General features: G+C 44.3%; 1 protein-coding gene across 2 annotated transcripts in view; it reads left to right on the top strand.

Moving 5' to 3' along the window:
* Positions 1-18,249, top strand: part of LOC122935126 (saxiphilin-like) — a 133,900-nt gene that overhangs the window by 100,602 nt on the left and 15,049 nt on the right. For both annotated transcript variants that reach the window (XM_044290889.1, XM_044290890.1), the window contains 2 exons: positions 2,266-2,430; positions 6,865-7,015. In XM_044290889.1, coding sequence (XP_044146824.1) covers positions 2,266-2,430; positions 6,865-7,015 — 316 coding nt within the window. The remainder of the gene's footprint in view (positions 1-2,265; positions 2,431-6,864; positions 7,016-18,249) is intronic.

The following is an 18,249-nucleotide window of genomic DNA, read 5'->3' as shown; positions in this document are numbered from 1 at the left end:
TCATCGTCAGTCATTCCATCAGCAATCAATTACCGAAGCAATTGCCAAGAGACAACAGTATGCGTGCACTCATCCAACGGCACAGAAGCAGTCGGTCCCTTTCCAAGTGATGGACTCTGCGCCTTTCAGAGAACTAATGGCTTGTGCTGAGCCGAGGTGGAGAGTCCCAGGCCATCATTTCTTGGCCAAAAAGTACCAGCCCTGGACACGTATGTAGAACAGAAGGTGGGCCAGTCCTTGAGCCTGTCGGTGGCTGCCAAAGTGCACAGCAATGCCGACGTGTGGAGCTGTAACTACGGTCAGGGACAATACATGTCCTTTATGGCCCACTGGCTTAATGTGGTTTCTGCACAGTCACACCAGAACTTGGCCAGGTGACGCCACTTCTGCCTCCATGTTCTCATGCCGTTGGTCCTGCGACAATGTCCTCATCCTCCACCGTGTCCTCAGCCCCCACTGCAGGGACAATTCACAGTGCCCCTCCAGCATACCACATGTGCAGGGCATAAGAGTGTCATGCTGTTCTGCACCTCATTTGCCTGGACGAACGGAGTCACGCAGGGGAGAAATTGCTCCGTGTCCTTCATCAAGAAATCAAATCCTGGCTTTCTCCATGACAACTCAAGATCTGAACCATGGTGACTAACAATGGGAAGAACATGGTGTCGGTGCTGCGTCAAGGAGGGCTGAGCCATGCGCCCTGCATGGCACACGTGTTCTATCTGGTTGTCAAGCGGTTCCTGAAAAAAAAAAATGGTTCTGTTTGCAGACTGCTAGGGGTTCTAACTGTGCTCCTTGTATACAGTTTCTAGCTGAACTAGAACATTCTAGTGGGAAGAGTGGAGTGAATAGTCACAGCCTAAACAGAAACATTGTAACAATTTCAGTCTGTCATAGACTTGTATAGCATTTCAATGCATGTCTATGAGAATGAATAAGCAGTTTTTCCAGAAATAAACACATCTTCAGCCATAAACAAACCAGACAATGAAAAGGTCACTGTGTCTGTACTTTTCCCTCCAAAACTTAGCATAGTTCCTTATAGTAACAGGGGACGATTTCTAACTTTTCAGTGCATAGGTACAAAGTCACATGCTTCCTGTATTGGCTGGCTGTGCATTAACAGTGCATTGCAGATATAGTTCAACAGCAGTGCAAATGAACAGGATAAGTGCACACAACAGCATAAATCACAGTTAAGGGCTCTTTCACACCTGCGTTCTTTTCTTCCGGCATAGAGTTCCGTCGTCGGGGCTCTATGCCGGAAGAATCCTGATCAGTTATATATGGGCATTCTAATGCATTCTGAATGGAGTGAAATTCGTTCAGGATGCATCAGGATGTCTTCAGTTCCGGAACGGAACATTTTTTGGCCGGAGAAAATACCGCAGCATGCGGCGCTTTTTGCTCCGGCCAAAAATCCTGAAGACTTCCCACAAGGCCGGATCCGGAATTAATGCCCATTGAAAGGCATTGATCCGGATCCGGCCTTAAGCTAAACGTTGTTTCGGCGCATTGCCGGATCCGACGTTTAGCTTTTTCTGAATGGTTACCATGGCTGCTGGGACGCTAAAGTCCTGGCAGCCATGGTAAAGTGTAGTGGAGAGCAGGGAAGCAGCATACTTACCGTCCGTGCGGCTGCCGGGGCGCTCCAGAGTGATGTCAGGGCGCCCCACGCACATGGATGACGTGATCGCATGGCTTGTCATCAATGAGCATGGGGCGCTCTGACGTCACTCTGGAGCGCCCCGGGAGCCACGCGGACTGTAAGTATACCGCTCCCCCGCTCCCCGCTCCTACTATGGCAACCAGGACTTTAATAGCGTCCTGGGTGCCATAGTAACACTGAAAGCATTTTGAAGACGGATCCGTCTTCAAATGTTTTCAGTACACTTGCGTTTTTCCGGATCCAGCGTGTAATTCCAGCAAGTGGAGTACACGCCGGATCCGGACAACGCAAGTGTGAAAGAGGCCTAACTCTAGTACAACAAAGCAGGGAGTTGGTGGCTTTGCAGCAATATGACCAGTTCATAGTACAAAGTACCCTTGCTCCAGAGCAGTACAGATAGCTAAACGAAACCTGGTGGTGTGAAACACCCAGTTGTCCTTCAATTTGGTCTCTTTCTCGTATAAAAGAGGAGAAAGAAATTCAGGATGAATTCCAAATCAATTCGGTTATCTCTACCATTGATATAAAAACTGTTTTGTGATTTAGTTAATTAACAGGTGTCCTATATTTACTGTGTAATGCTTTGTTTGGTCTAGCTTTTGGTGGAACCTACACTGTAGCCTTAGTAAAGAAGAGCGACAAAGACATCACATGGAACAATCTTAAAGACAAAAAGTCCTGTCACACTGGTGTTGGTCATTGGACTGGATGGATGGTCCCTGTGAGCCAAATTAGTAAACAGACTAAGAATTGTGATATTGGTGAGTAGAATATTATTCAGTAATATTGCATGATAATACAACGCAGGGGATTTATCAGAAGAAATGTGGAGTAGTTGCACAAGGATATCATTTTTCTGAGACCCTTCAGAAAATGAAAAGAGAGCCTTGTTGGTTGTCGTGGGAAGCTACTCCACTGTTCCTCTGCCCAAGTTTTGATACATCTCCCCCGATGTGAACAATATTATCTCCTTAATCCTTTCAGTACCAAGCCACTTTTCACCTTAAATCCCAGGCCAATTTTTGCAAATCTGACATATGTCACTTTATGTGGTAAAAACTTTGGAATGCTTTCACTTATCCAAGCCATTCTGAGATTGTTTTCTCGTGACATATTGTACATCATGACAGTGGTAAATCTGAGTTGATATATTTCAACTTTATTTATAAAATAATCCAAAATTTACCCAAAATTTTGAAAAATTCACAGTTTTCTAAATTTGAATTTCTCTACTTTTATGACAGATAGTAATACCTCATAAAATAGTTATCAATCAACATTGTCCATATGTTTGCTTTATGTTGGCATAATTTTGTATTATTTTGGCATAATGTCATTTTATTTTTTTCGGACGTTAGAAGGCTTAGAATTTTAGAAGTAATTTTTCAAATTTTCAACAAAATTTCCCAAACCATTTTTTAAGCACCAATTCAGTTATAAAGTCCCATAAATGACCCAATTTTAGAAACTACACCCCTCAAATTTTTCAAAACGGATGTTACAAACTTTGTTAACCCTTGAGGTGTTCCACAAGAATGAATGGAAAATGGACAAGGAATTTTTAAAGATTTAATTTTTTGGGTAGATTTTTTTATGTTAATCTATTTTTTTCTTGCAACACAGCAAGAGTTAACAGCAAAATAAACCACAATATATATTACTCTGATTCTGTAGTTTACATAAATACCCCATATGTGGTGATAAACTGCTCTATGGGCAGATGGCAGTGGTCAGAAGGAAAGAAGTGCCATATGGATTTTGGAGGCAGATTTTGCTAGAATAGTTTTTAGGCACCATTTTATATTTGAAGAGACCCTGACGTACCCCTACAGTGGAAACCATCACAAAGTGACCCCATTTTGGAAACTACACCCCTTAATGACTAGCACTTTGACCCCCTAAGCGTTTTATGGAATTTGGAAGTTTCATTTCTTCCAATAAATCGTTGCTTTAGCCCCAAATTTTTCATTTTCACAAGGGTAACAAGAGAAAAAGCACCCCATAATTTGTTACCAATTTTCTCGTGAATACGGCAACACCCCATGTACAGTGGTAAACTGCTGGGGTGGGGGCCACATAGCAGGATTCAGAATGGAAGGAGCGCCATAAGGCTTTTGCAGAGCAGATTTTGATAGATTTTTTTAGCGGGATGAGGTGACATTTTTATTGGTACCATTTTGGAGTACATAAGACTTTTTGATCGCTTAGTATTACACTTTTTGTGAGGCAAGGTGACCAAAAATGTCTGTTTTGGCACAGTTTCTTAAAATTTTTTTTACAGCATTCACCTAAGGGGACATATCATGTGATATTTTTATAGAGAAGGTTGTTACAGAGGCGGCGATACATAATATGTCTATCATTTTTTTTTTTTTAGTTTTACACAGTGAAAGCATTTTTGAATATCATAAAATCTTGTTTTTGTGTTGCCACTTTCTGAGAAACATATTTTTTTTTGTTGGGCTATTGTCTTAGCTTAGGGGTCTAACTTTTTGTGTGATAAGATGACGGTTTGATTGGCACCATTTTGGGGTACATAAGACTTTTTGATCGCTTGGTGTTACACTTTTTGTGAGGCAAGGTGATATATATATAGATATATATATATATTTATTTTTGGAAGATTGTCTTAGGTAAGGGCATATTTTTTGCGGGATGAGATAACGATTTGATTGGTACCATTCTGGGCTACATACACCTTTTTGATTGCTTGGTATTACACTTTTTATGAGGCAAGGTGACAAAAAAAATTACTGTTTTGGCATAGTTTATTATTATTATTTTTTTTTACAGCATTCACCTGTTATATTTTAATAGAGCAGGTTGTTATGCATGCGGCAATACCCAATGTGTCTATTATTTTTATCTTTGTTAAGTTTTACACAGTAAAAACATTTTTAAACAAAATAAAATCTTGTTTTTGTGTTGCCATTTTCTGAGAGCAATATTTTTATAATTTTTGGGACAATTGTCTTAGGTAGGAGGGTCTCATCTTTTGCGGGATGAGATGACGATTTGAGTGGTACCATTTTGGGCTGCATATGCCTTTTTGACAGCTTGGTATTTCACTTTTTGTGAGGCAAGGTGACAAGAAAATGGAACAGTTTTTTTTTTACGGCACACACTTGACGGGGTGGATCATGTGATATTTTGATAGATATATAAAGTTTGTGTCAAACTCCAGGACTCCAACTTTTGGGGGTCTAATCTCCTGTACAATGCAGGGACCTGTCAGAATACTGCACATGCTGCTGTCAGCTCTGACCATGGCATTACGAGTGTTAATGTTTTCACCATTGTGGGCGCATGCAGCAGGGTGACGGCTATCAGTGACTGCCGGACCCCTGCAGCTGATTGGGCGGGCGCAGCTCCTGCGCCCACCCATTCAGCATGCCATAGCTGTACAGCGCTGGGATTTCAGACACACTTCCCAGCACCTTTGCATATATACGGCGCTGGCACCCTATGTGTTAAAGGGAGGTTTGCTGGTTTCAAGAAAAAACTAACAAACAGACAATTGTTCATACGATTGCTTGTTAGTGATGATCTTCACTATTATCTTCTGGTGTAATAGGGCATTAAGATTTGCACAACAAATGTGTTTCAGTTCATCTTGCAGTTTATCTTTGTGTCAATAAGGTACAAGGGTTAAGGTCAGGAGTCTCTAACTTGACCACTTCACTAATGTTTTTTTCAACCATCCTTTAGTTGAATTGCGTTGTGTACTTTAGGTTATTGCCACTCAACACCTCATCAGCCTAAGGTCATGGACTGATGTCCTTATATTCTCCTGCAAAATGTTTACTCAATGTGCACAATAAAAGACATGAATGGTACAACTGTTTGTGTGTTATTAGTTTAATTAGATCGTTGTGAGTTGCCTATAATTGTGACTTCACATTGGCCGACAATCATAGTAATTATAGGGAAGGAGCTTTTCTCGGAATGCTGGTTCCTAAAAATTGCTCTGTGAAATGGGGCTGGATTGAGTGTTGCTTAAATGCCCCAAATGAAGAAATGCCCTTAAATGAAGAAAGTTGGTATGTATGTATTTTATTAGAAATTCCTAAGAGTTCACTTAAAGAAGCACTCCATTTTGTTTATTTTACATAAATTGCTAATTCAGCATCAATATTCTAGCAGTGTAATTTGTTACAACCTAACCTAATGGGAATTTGGTCGTGAGACCACAAGTCTGACCACCAGCATAGAGCTTGCGCTAAGGTGTAGACAGCAGTGAAGGGTCCAAGAGTTGAGCGGATTTTTGAAAAGTTTGATTCGGCTGAGATTCACCGAATAAAAAAAATAATAATAATTGCTTCATGATTAATTACTTTGTCACCAAGCGCATTTTTTGTAAGTGGCAGGTGTAATGACAGGGAGCTGCGATAGCACCGCCCCCCCATCATTGTACCCCTCAGATGCTGCGTTCAAACATGATAGCGACATCTTAATATAAAACAGTGTAAAATTTACATAATTTTTTTAAAATCAAACTTACTACCTCCATTTGCTCGCAATGGGCCAGCTATCACTATCTTGCTTGAAGATGTGGCGCGAAATCTCGCGCAGCGCAAGATTACATCATCATGAAGGCGGGCATAGTGACGTCATACGTCACCACGCATGAAATTTCAGCCAAGATCTTCAATCAAGATGGAATATTATATAAATTTGGAGCTATTTTTATATACAAGTGTCTAAACACTTAAGTATTCTTGTGAAATTATAACGAAACGTAGCTCACATCTATGTCAATACCAATTGGCACCCTTGTCTTATACCGATCCCAGAATATCGGTGTCTGCTTATACCGGTATAGCAGACATCACAACATTCACAACTATAGTATATAATCACTATCTAAGCAAAACAATTAAAAATCCTGGAGTGCTTCTTTAATTTTTATTGCAACTGTACTTTATTTTGTAAACTTCAGAAATTAAGGACAGTTTTTAGGCAAATTGGAAAAAATTCAAACAGTGTCTACTGTGAACTATAAAGTAATGATAACAGTAATCTGTACATGCTCCTCCAGCTACATACAGTAGAATATCATGCACATACTAGTTCTTTAGTCTGAATATTGTCCAGTCCCTGTTTTGATAGATGACTCATTAATATTAGAATGGCTGGTGGTAGTCCTGATCTGAAAATAAGTTAATAATGTTTAAATCTTTATCTGTACCGAACAGGGTCCTACTTCAGTCAGAGCTGTGCTCCTGGATCAGCCATTGATTCCAATCTCTGCAAACTGTGTATTGGGGATCCACAAAACACCAAAGCACAAACACAATGCTCCCCAAGTGACAAAGAGGCTTATTTCGGCAGTGCAGGGGCCATCAGGTAAAATAGTGAGACTGTACCAACTCTTCGTCTCTCGTTATGTTATTGCCTATAGAAGGTTGATTGTCGGTTGTGCATTATAGGCAATTTCATTTTATCTCTGTAGGACTGCCGGATATAATCAAGGAAAGCCCTGAACTATTTCCTGCAGTCCCATAGAAATGAATGGAGTGGCAGCGGCATGTGCGATCTGCCTTTCCGTTAATTTGGGGGAACAGGACCCCCATCAATCAGATGGCTATTTCCTGTCCTGTGGATTAGTTTACAGGCAATTGACACTTTGAACATTTTTTATTGCATTGCATGGAGGTATATATGTATATATATTTCCTAAAAATGAGGGAACTGAGGGGTGTGGCCAGCACTGGAAAAATGGGGAGGTAAGCCTCACCCCTCAGTTCTCTGAAACCCTCATTATTTGCATAAAGACTACAGGACTTTTATTCTTGTAAATGCTGCAACCGATTTTCACAAAACAACTATGATTGTGATGAGCTAGATCAACTCTACCAGACAGTATGCATAGTTTAATAGGATTAATCCTGCTGACATGTTCTCTTTAAATCAAATAGGATCGGTGCTTAGATTAGTATTGGGGATCAAGCAGTTTACTGTATTAGATTCAAGATGCTGAAGCCAAATGATAGAAAATTATATAAATAAAAACCATTAACATTTATTTTATTTGTAAAAGTTAATGCAGTGAAATCAAAGGTGTTCAGAGGTGTCCACAGCTTTTAACTTTTTGGTCTTTCTACTTGTTTAAGGGATTTTTTTAATAAAAAAAAGAGACTTCTTTCTAGGGGCCTTTGGAAGGTTACTATTTACCAATTCCTCAGTCTGCCTATGCCACTGTCCCCACTGCACTCACACAGACTGCATATGGCATCGGCGGAGTGAGGAACTGATATTAACCTAACAATCTTCCTCCCACAGGGCACTAGAAAGAACTGTTCTTATAAATAGTCCCGAGAATCCCTTTACCACTTCTACCCTGGGTCAGTTTTCACCTTCCTGACCAATGTGTCACTTTATGTGGCAATAATGCTTTTATTTATCTAAGCCGTTTTGAGATTATTTTCTCATGAGACGTTGTACTTCATGCTATAAGTAATTTTTTGTCAATATTTTTCAACTTTATTTGTAAAAAGAAGTACAAAAGTTACCCAAAATATGGAAAAATTAGCAACTTTCTAATTGGCAACTTTCTAAATTTGAATTTCTCTGTTTTTATGATAAAATAGTTTTTGCTTTACATTCTCCATATGTCTGATTTATGTTAACATAATTTTGTAAATGTAATTTCATTTTGTTAGGGTGTTAGAAAATTTCCAGCATCCACTTTTTAAAGAATCAATTCAGTTGTTAAGTCACTTTGAGAGGCTTATATAATAGAAATCATCCATAAATGGCCCCATTTTAGTAACCACATCTCTCAAGTTATTAAATCGGCAAATTGGCCTAGCAGGCGTTTCATACATTTTAGAAACACTTGGTCGTGAAATTGAAAAATTACACATTTTACAAGAAAATGTCCCTTTAGGCCAAAGATTTCATTTTTACAATGGTAACAGGAAAAAAATTACTAACAATTTGTTACTCATTTTCACCTGAATTCTTCTAATATGTTGTCATAAACTGCTCTATGGCAAATCACAGGACTCAGAAGAGAAAGAGCACCATTTTTCTAATATGTTGTCATAAACTGCTGTATGGGCAAACCACAGGGCTCAGAAGAGAAAGAGCACCATGTGCATTTCAAGCCTAGTTTGTTGATTTATACAGCACTGGCTGACAACTTCAGAGGCTCTGAGCTTAAATTAAAAAGAAACCCCCAATAAGTGACTCCATCTTAGAAACTACACCCTCACAAAATTTTGTAATGGGTGTAGTGAATATTGTCGACCCCATCGAAGTCAAATGAATTGACTTCGATCTGAATTTGGGAAAAATTCAATTTGCCACAATGCGGAATTTCCTTGCTATTTGTGGTAACTAATCTATTTTTCCTGAAATGGTGGTAAAAAAAAAAAAAATACATACTCACCTCATCCATTTGCTCGCAGAGAAGCCGTTGTACTCATCTTGATGGAAGAAACTTCTCAAAAGCTTGTGCACGGTAACGTGTTGCATCACCACATCAAGGAGCTGGCCAAGCATAGTGACATCATCAGTAATGATCATCACCACGCCCAGTCAGCTTGATGATGTGATGACGTCATCACATCACCGCTCAAGATTTTGTCCGGTTTCTTTAATCAAGATGGCCATGATGTTCTCTTTGCAAGCAAATGCATAAGGTATGTTTTGTTTTTCATTTTTAAAGGGAACCGGTCACCAGTTTTATGGTGTCCTAACTAAGGGCAACATAAATAAGTGACTGATTCTCTTAGCAAAATGCTGGGTCACTTTCTTTAATTGACCCAGTCAATCTGCCAACATCTTGTATTGAAAAGCTCCAGCTGATAATGATGAGTCATGAATATTTATGAGCTCCTGACTCTCCCCGCCTACCGGCTTCAGATTGTCATGGAACCATGAACCAGACGTACAACAAGAGATAAGTGGAAATAAGAAGGCTTTATTGAAATCAAGCTGTAAGCAAAAGTCCAAACGGATGGCTAAACCGAAGCAGGGTCTTGCGTAGACAGAGGTCAGGAACCAGAAGGGTAGTCAGACGAAGCCTGGATCAGGAACCAGCAGGGTAGTCAGACGAAGCCAGGATCAGGAACCAACGGGGTAGTCAGACGAGGCCAGGATCAGGAACCAGAAGCAGCAGCAGTCTTAGAAGCATGTGAACACAGGAGGACCAAGCAAGGAACTGAAGCCACAGACCTCCTATATATATGAGCTAGGCATCCAGCTCCTCCCAGTGGGAAGGAGAAGCCGCAGGGTGGGAGGCTACAAGAAACCCAGAAACCAAGATGGCCGCCAGCACATGTCAAACGAAGGAGAACAGTAAGAAGGTAAGACCATGACAGTACCTCCCCCTCAAGGGCCCCTCCTCCGCGGAGTAAGGAACGGTTTCTGAGGGAAGCGTGCGTGGAAGGCTCGGAGCAAAGCAGGAGCATGAACATCTGCGGAGGGAACCCAGGAACGCTCCTCTGGACCATAACCACGCCAATGGACCAAAAACTGCAACCGACCGCGGACCAGGCGTGAGTCCAGGATATTGCTCACCTCATATTCCTCACGATTGCCCACTTGGACCGGACGGGGCCGAGGAACCGAGGAAGTGAAACGATTACACACCAATGGCTTCAACAGGGAGACATGAAACACGTTGGAGATCCGCATGCCAGGAGGAAGCGCAAGGGCATAGGCTACCGGGTTTACCCTGCGAAGCACTCGGAAGGGACCAACAAAGCGAGGCGCCAGCTTGGGAGTGGGCACTCGAAGGTTGAGGTTGCGGGTGGACAACCATACACGGTCTCCGACCTGGTAGGAAGGAGCGGGCGCTCGTCTGCGATCAGCCTGGAGTCTCTGGCGCTGCGCAGAGACCTCAAGGGACCTCTGGATCTGTACCCAAGAAGCACGTAGGACGGAAAGGTGATCCTCCACAGCCGGAATATCCTGGGGAGAGAATACCTCCGGTAACACGGCAGGTTGGAACCCATAATTGGCCATGAAGGGAGACGTCCCAGAGGAAGAGTTCACCGCCGTGTTCCTGGCAAACTCAGCCCAAGGCAGGAGGTCAACCCAATTGTCTTGGTGATCGGAGACATAGCAACGAAGGAATTGCTCCAAGGCCTGATTGGATCGTTCTGCAGCCCCATTGGACTGAGGGTGGTAGGCCGAGGAGAAAGAGAGATGAATCCCCAACTGGGAGCAAAAGGCGCACCAGAACCTGGACACAAACTGACTCCCCCGATCCGACACAATCTCCTTGGGCAAACCGTGCAACCGGAAGACCTCCCTGGCGAAAATCGTGGCCAACTCTTGTGCAGAGGGTAACTTCTTGAGAGGAACACAGTGGCACATTTTGGAAAACCGATCCACAATCATGAGAATGACCGTATGGCCTCGGGATGCAGGGAGGTCCACAATGAAATCCATCCCCAGGTGTGACCATGGGCGCTCCCCGGTGGCTATGGGTTGCAAAAGGCCCAACGGAAGGTGCCGAGGGGACTTACTCTGGGCACAAACGGAGCATGCCGCTACATATGCGGCGATGTCGGAACGTAGAGAAGGCCACCAGAACAGACGTGAAACAGCCCAGGACAGCTGATCCTTTCCAGGATGCCCCGCGGCCTTGGAGTTATGGTAGGTTCGCAACAACCGAGTGCGCAACTCCTCAGGCACAAAACACCTGCCGTTGGGTCTCCCAGAGGGAGCACCAGATTGAGCCGCCAAAATCTGCTCACCCAGGGGAGAGGTCAGGCTGGTGCGAATGGCGGCCAGGATCTGATTCGGAGGTATGACCGAAGTCGGAATCGACTCCTCCCCGGACAGCTCGGAGTACTGCCGTGATAAGGCATCCGCTCTGATGTTCTTGGAACCGGGTAGGTAGGAGACCACGTAATTAAAACGTGACAAGAACAGAGCCCATCTGGCCTGACGTGGTGTCAATCTCTTGGCCTCAGAAAGGTAGGTCAGATTCTTGTGGTCCGTCAGGATGAGAACCGGAACCACCGAACCCTCGAGCAAGTGCCTCCATTCTTTAAGGGCCTGCACGATGGCCAATAACTCCCTGTCACCAATCTGATAGTTGCACTCCGCGGAAGACAGTTTCCGGGAGTAAAATCCACAAGGAAGCAGAGGACCCTCTGGTGTTCTACGCTGAGACAGAAGGGCGCCTACTCCCGTCTCAGACGCGTCCACCTCGAGGACAAAGGGCAACCCAGGGTTGGGATGCGACAGAATCGGAGCCGACACAAAGGCGGACTTTAGAGCCTCAAAAGCTCGGATGGCCTCGAGCGGCCAGACCTGGAAATTACTGCCCTTCCTGGTCAGATCCGTGAGAGGCTTGGCTAGCATGGAAAAGTCCCTGATGAACATCCGATAATAATTGGCGAAGCCCAAAAAGCGCTGCAGGGCACGGAGACCACTGGGCTGGGGCCACTGTAAGACAGCCGAAACCTTCTCAGGATCCATGGAGAACCCCTCAGCGGAAATGATGTAACCTAAGAAGGTTACCTGGGATCGGTGAAATTCGCATTTCTCAAGCTTACCGAACAGCCTGTTCTCTCGTAACCGTTGCAACACTCGTCTGACATCCATAATGTGGGCCTCCATGGATTCAGAATATACCAAGATGTCATCCAAATAGACCACCACACACTGCTGCAACAGGTCACGGAAAACATCGTTGATGAATTCCTGGAAGACTGCGGGCGCATTGCACAACCCAAAGGGCATAACCAAGGATTCATAATGACCGGTCCTGGTGTTAAACGCGGTCTTCCACTCATCGCCCGCCTTGATCCTTACCAGGTTATATGCCGCCCTCAGGTCGAGTTTGGGAAAAGACCGTGGCCCCTTTGAGGCGATCGAACAGCTCGGAAATCAAGGGTATCGGGTAAGCGTTCTTGATCGTGATGCGATTGAGACCCCTGTAATCGATGCAAGGCCTCAACTCACCGCCCTTCTTTTTCACAAAGAAAAATCCAGCCCCTGCCGGGGACGAGGATTTGCGAATGTGTCCGCGTGAAAGCGCCTCCCTCACGTACTCCTCCATGGCCTTATTCTCCGCTACCGACAGTGGATAGACTTTGCCACGAGGAGGAACGGCACCAGATTGTAACTCTATGGCACAATCGTATGGGCGGTGCGGAGGTAGGGCAACCGCGCGCACCTTATCGAATACATCCCGGTACTCTTCGTATTCAGGAGGCAACAGAGAGTCCGAGGAAGTACACAGCAACTTGACAGGCCCATGGATGCAACTAGCCCCACACTGCGGTGACCACGAGAGGATCTCGGCCGATCTCCAATCGAAAGTCGGATTATGCTTCTGGAGCCAGGGGTACCCCAAGACCACCGAGTAGTGTGGAGACGAAATTACCTGGAGACAGACCGACTCTCTGTGAACGGCACCAATGGCTATCCCCACTGGAAGGGTCTCATGAGTCACGTGTGGCGGCAGAAGGGGTCTGCCGTCTATCGCCTCAAGAGCCAGTGGGGAACCTCGAGGCTGCAGAGGAATGGAATTGGCGGCAGCGAACACACTATCAATGAACAAACCACCAGCACCAGAGTCCACCAACGCCTGGGTCGTCACCGAGCCCCCGACCCAGGAGAGGACAACAGTGATCAGTGGTTTGTCAACACGGGAAACCGGGGACGAGGAGACTCCACCCAAGATCTGCCCCCGACAGGATCTCAGGTGCGAGCGTTTCCCGGACGGTTCGGACATGCCAACCGAAAATGCCCACCGAGACCACAGTACATGCATCGGCCCTCGCGTCTCCGGAGTACCCTCTCCCCCTCGGACAGGCGAGCAAACCCCAGCTGCATGGGTTCACCCCCAGACAAGTCATCCCCAGGAGGCGTGGGAGGAGAGGGAGGCACGGGTGGGACAGCAAACGTAGGCGCCAATCTGTTAGAAGACCTCCGCAGGCTCTCCTTAAAGGAAGGTCTCTCCCTGAGTCTGGTGTCAATCAAAATCAGGAAAGAAATAAGAGACTCGAGCTCCACTGGTAGGTCCTTAGCTGCAACCTCATCCTTCAAGGCATCCGAGAGACCATGAGAGAAAGCAGCGACCAGAGCCTCATTATTCCAGCCCACCTCTGCTGCCAGGGTACGAAACTCAATGGCGTATTCAGCTACGGATCGTGAACCCTGTCTGATGGACATAAGGAGCTTCGCAGCAGAGGCAGCACGAGCCGGCACATCGAATACCTTCCGAAGAGAAGCAACAAAACCGGAAAACTCGGCAACCACCGGATTGTTGTTCTCCCATAAAGGGCTGGCCCAGGCCAAGGCCTTGTCCGAGAGCAGCGAGATCAAGAAGCCCACCTTTGATCTCTCAGTAGGAAAGGCATGTGGCAGCAACTCGAAATAAATGCCCACCTGGTTAAGGAAACCTCGGCACTGAGTTGGCTCTCCCTCAAAGCGCTGTGGAAGGGGGGCAGAACCGGTCATACCCCGAGACACCGCAGGCGCAGCAACAGGTGTCGGGGTAGACTCTGGCGCAACAACCGGAGCGGCAGTAGGAGCGGGCCCAGGAGCGACAACCGACCCATCGGCAACGGAAGCGAAATGAGCCGTGCGTTCAAGCAGGGTTTGCAACGCCACAGCGAACCGACCCAACAGGTGATCCTGCTGATCAAGTCTGGCAACCAGCGTAGGTAGCGAGGATGGCCCTGTACCGTCAGAATTCATGGCTTGGTCCTAATGTCATGGAACCATGAACCAGACATACAACAAGAGATAAGTGGAAATAAGAAGGCTTTATTGAAATCAAGCTGTAAGCAAAAGTCCAAACGGATGGCTAAACCGAAGCAGGGTCTTGCGTAGACAGAGGTCAGGAACCAGAAGGGTAGTCAGACGAAGCCTGGATCAGGAACCAGCAGGGTAGTCAGACGAAGCCAGGATCAGGAACCAACGGGGTAGTCAGACGAGGCCAGGATCAGGAACCAGAAGCAGCAGCAGTCTTAGAAGCATGTGAACACAGGAGGACCAAGCAAGGAACTGAAGCCACAGACCTCCTATATATATGAGCTAGGCATCCAGCTCCTCCCAGTGGGAAGGAGAAGCCGCAGGGTGGGAGGCTACAAGAAACCCAGAAACCAAGATGGCCGCCAGCACATGTCAAACGAAGGAGAACAGTAAGAAGGTAAGACCATGACACAGATTGACAGTTATTTTCCATATGAATCAGCAGCAGGTGGGCAGGGGAGTGGCTATAGCTCTGAATTAAATATACGCTGGACTCAATGACATCACGCTGGACTCAAATCAGCTCATTAGCATGTGGCATGTGGCAACTTTGTGTGTATATTATTAAGTAACAATCTGTCACACCAGCAAAGGTACTTTTTAGTAGTTAATGATTGTATATAATTAGTTAGATTATAATCCAATATCCACATGACAGGTTCCCTTTAACCCGGATTAACCCCTGAAAGGCCTCAATTTTTAATGTCAGATGCCGCACTCAGCGATGAACATGGCACTTGAGGGGTTCAATGATGGGGGCGGCGGAATTGCTGTGAACACAAAGGGAGAAAAGTTAAGCAGCACTTTTTTTAACACTAAGCTGCTCCTCTAACTCCGCCCAGTGCATAATTATACTCACTCAGTCCCAGTTAATAAATTCTATCTGGTATCACCATCTAGGTAACACTGTGGTACCAATACACCTTGCAATAAATTAAACAACTAAATGGTTCTACTGCATCATGGGTTTTGCTTGCATCTGCGTTATGTCCGGTGGATCCGGAACAAGGTCCCTGTGGAGATAAAGCTAAAAGAATAATCGCACAAGGATGGGATGGTAACTGTCTATGTCAAATACCTAGCAGGGAGCGCTGTGCAGCCCTGTAAGACCGAGCTATCCCAATGTATAACAGGGTAATCTAGGGCATTTCCCCTTACTACTACCAAACAGTACTAATGCCCATATTGTGCCTTATTCAAAGTAATTATGCCTACATTGAGCCCCCTCACAGTACTAATGCCCACATTGTGCCCTCTTCACTGCAGAATTGTCCACATTGCGCCCCCACTATGGTTTTGCCCACATTGTGCCTCCTCAGTAGTTATGTCCTCCTTGTAACCCCTTCACAGTAGATGTGTGCACCTTTGTGACCTTTCACAGTAGTTATGCCCAACTTGTGGCCACTTCACAGTAGCTATGCCACCTTATGGCCCCTTCACAGTAGTTATGCCCACCTTTGTGCCTATTCACAGTAGTTATGTCCTCCTTTTGGCCCCTCACTATAATTATGTCCTCTATGTGCCCCCCTAGTGCCAGAGATATATTTATTTTATATATGTTTTTTATGTTTTACCAATTTTACTCAAAGCATTTTTGAAAAACAAATCATGTTTTTGAATTGCCATGTACTGGAAGCCATATTTTTTACATTTTTCTGGAGATGGTCTTGTGTGAGGACTCGTTTTTTGAAGCATAAGATGATGATACTATTTTTGAGTATATATGATTTTTTGATCGCTCAATATAACACCTTTTGTGAGGCAAGGTGAACAAAATGGCTGTTCTGCCACAGTTTTTATTCTTTGTTTTTTACGGCGTTCACTAGAGATGAGCGAATTTCTGGTTATGAAATTTGTTTATGATTCATTTACTGGTAAAAGGTGAATTGCATTATGGATTCAATTACCACGGACCATAACGCAACTCTATGACAGAATGCATAACGTAATGCCTTTAGAGGCATTCTGTTATTTATTCCGTTATAATAGAAGTCTATGGCCTGCATAATAGATCCGTCCTGTTTCCGTTATGCAAGAGAGGACTCCTCCACATAACGGAAACGGGATGGATTCGTTATGCAGCCCATAGACTTCTATTATGACAGAATGAATAACGGAATGCCTCTAAAGGCAATCTGTTATGCATTCCATCATTGAATTGCGTTATGGTCCGTGCTAATGGAATCCATTACTCAATTCACCTTTTACCAGTAAACAAAGCGTTTTTTGTAGGATGAGTTATTGTTTTTGTTGGTACCATTTCAGATTACATAGTACTTTTTGATCACTGTGAGGCAAGGTGCCCAAAAAATAGCACCATTTTTATTTTATTTTTTTCTACTGCGTCCACCTGAAATCATTTGATATTTTTATAGAGGGTGTTTTTACAGAAGAGACAGTACTAATGTATGTATATTTATTTATTCATTTTTATTAAAAATAGCTTGATGGTGAGAAAGGGGCACTTTTTTTACTGGAAACTTTTAATTTTTTATTGTTATAAAAGTTTTTTATTATGCTTTTTTCAGTTTTTATTATTCAACTTTTCGACGTCTGACCCATTTCAATGCAGTAGAATACATGCTGTATTGTACTACATTGATACTGTCAGTTTCACACTGGCAGTTGCTTAGGAGATCCAGCCTGGTGGCTGGGCCTCATAGGCTTCTGTAAATAGCAGACGCCAGAGACCTTTGTGAGGCCAATGAAGAGAACAGGGAGATCCCTGCCTCTTTTAACCTCCTACTGTATATGCCGTGGTCAGCATTGATTGCTGCATATAAGGGATGGATGCAGCAGGGTACCAAGTCAAAGCAGGGCCCCTGCACTGATCGGGCGTGCTCAGCTCCTGTGCCCGCCTGATTATCATGACGTAATAGCACATTAATTTACAGGAAGTCACTTCCCGCTGTGACGTACTATTGCATCAAATGAAGGGGTTAGGCTGTGTTACATCTGAATTATCTACTCGACTAAGTTTTTAAAAGCCCATCATCAACAGATATCAATTCCCAAAGAATGGTTCTTGAAAGTAACCACTCTTTAAGAATTTCTATTTTTCTGCATAAGTTTGACTTAAAACTACTTGTTCTGTCTTCTTACACGTTCACACAGTGTGCAGTCTGACATACAGCATAAATCATTCCTGTCTTCCAAATAAGAGGACTTTTCTTGTTAGTCCAACTTGTTTATTGGTCAATAGGTTGTACTCTCTGCGCGGTGCGCATGAGTGAGAGATTGTATATGTGGTAAAACTACAAGAATACAAATAGCATGTATAAGTATTAAGTATAAGATTGCATGTACTATAACATTACATTAACAATGAAGGCACATGATACGATGTCTGCCTATACATAATATTGCACACCTATCTAACAGTCATAACTCCCTGAGTAACAATTACAAACTGACTGAACAGCTCTGCATAACATAATATCCCTGAAACAGAGGTAGATTTCTCACCAGATATGCTTTTGCAAGGATAGTGTAATTTGAGAAGAAGACATGCATAGGACAGCTCTGAGATCCTGGAGACTGAAGACTCCTCTTTCCCAGGATGTCAAACAATAACCTACAATTGTCACGGCCATGGCTATGACCGTGACTCCTTAACCGCAGGCGGTTGCCTGCGGTTTAGTTTGGGTGTTCAACCACAGGTGAGGGCCGCTGGTGTGTGGCCTCACTTGTGGTTGCCGCGGGCAACTAGTTGTGTTGTGTATGTGTCAGCAGAGCAGCCTGAGCGGTGCTAGGCAGCTTGCAGCAGTGGCATGCGGTTACACCTGACTACAGCTATGTTAGGTGTGTGTGTATGTGTGTACTTGGTTTGATGTTATTGTGTGCACTTCCCCTTT

The sequence above is a fragment of the Bufo gargarizans genome, chromosome 4 (assembly GCF_014858855.1).
Source record: "Bufo gargarizans isolate SCDJY-AF-19 chromosome 4, ASM1485885v1, whole genome shotgun sequence".
NCBI lineage: Eukaryota > Metazoa > Chordata > Amphibia > Anura > Bufonidae > Bufo > Bufo gargarizans.
The sequence above is the reverse complement of the archived record's forward strand: the minus strand, read 5'-3'. Positions and strand labels throughout refer to the sequence as shown.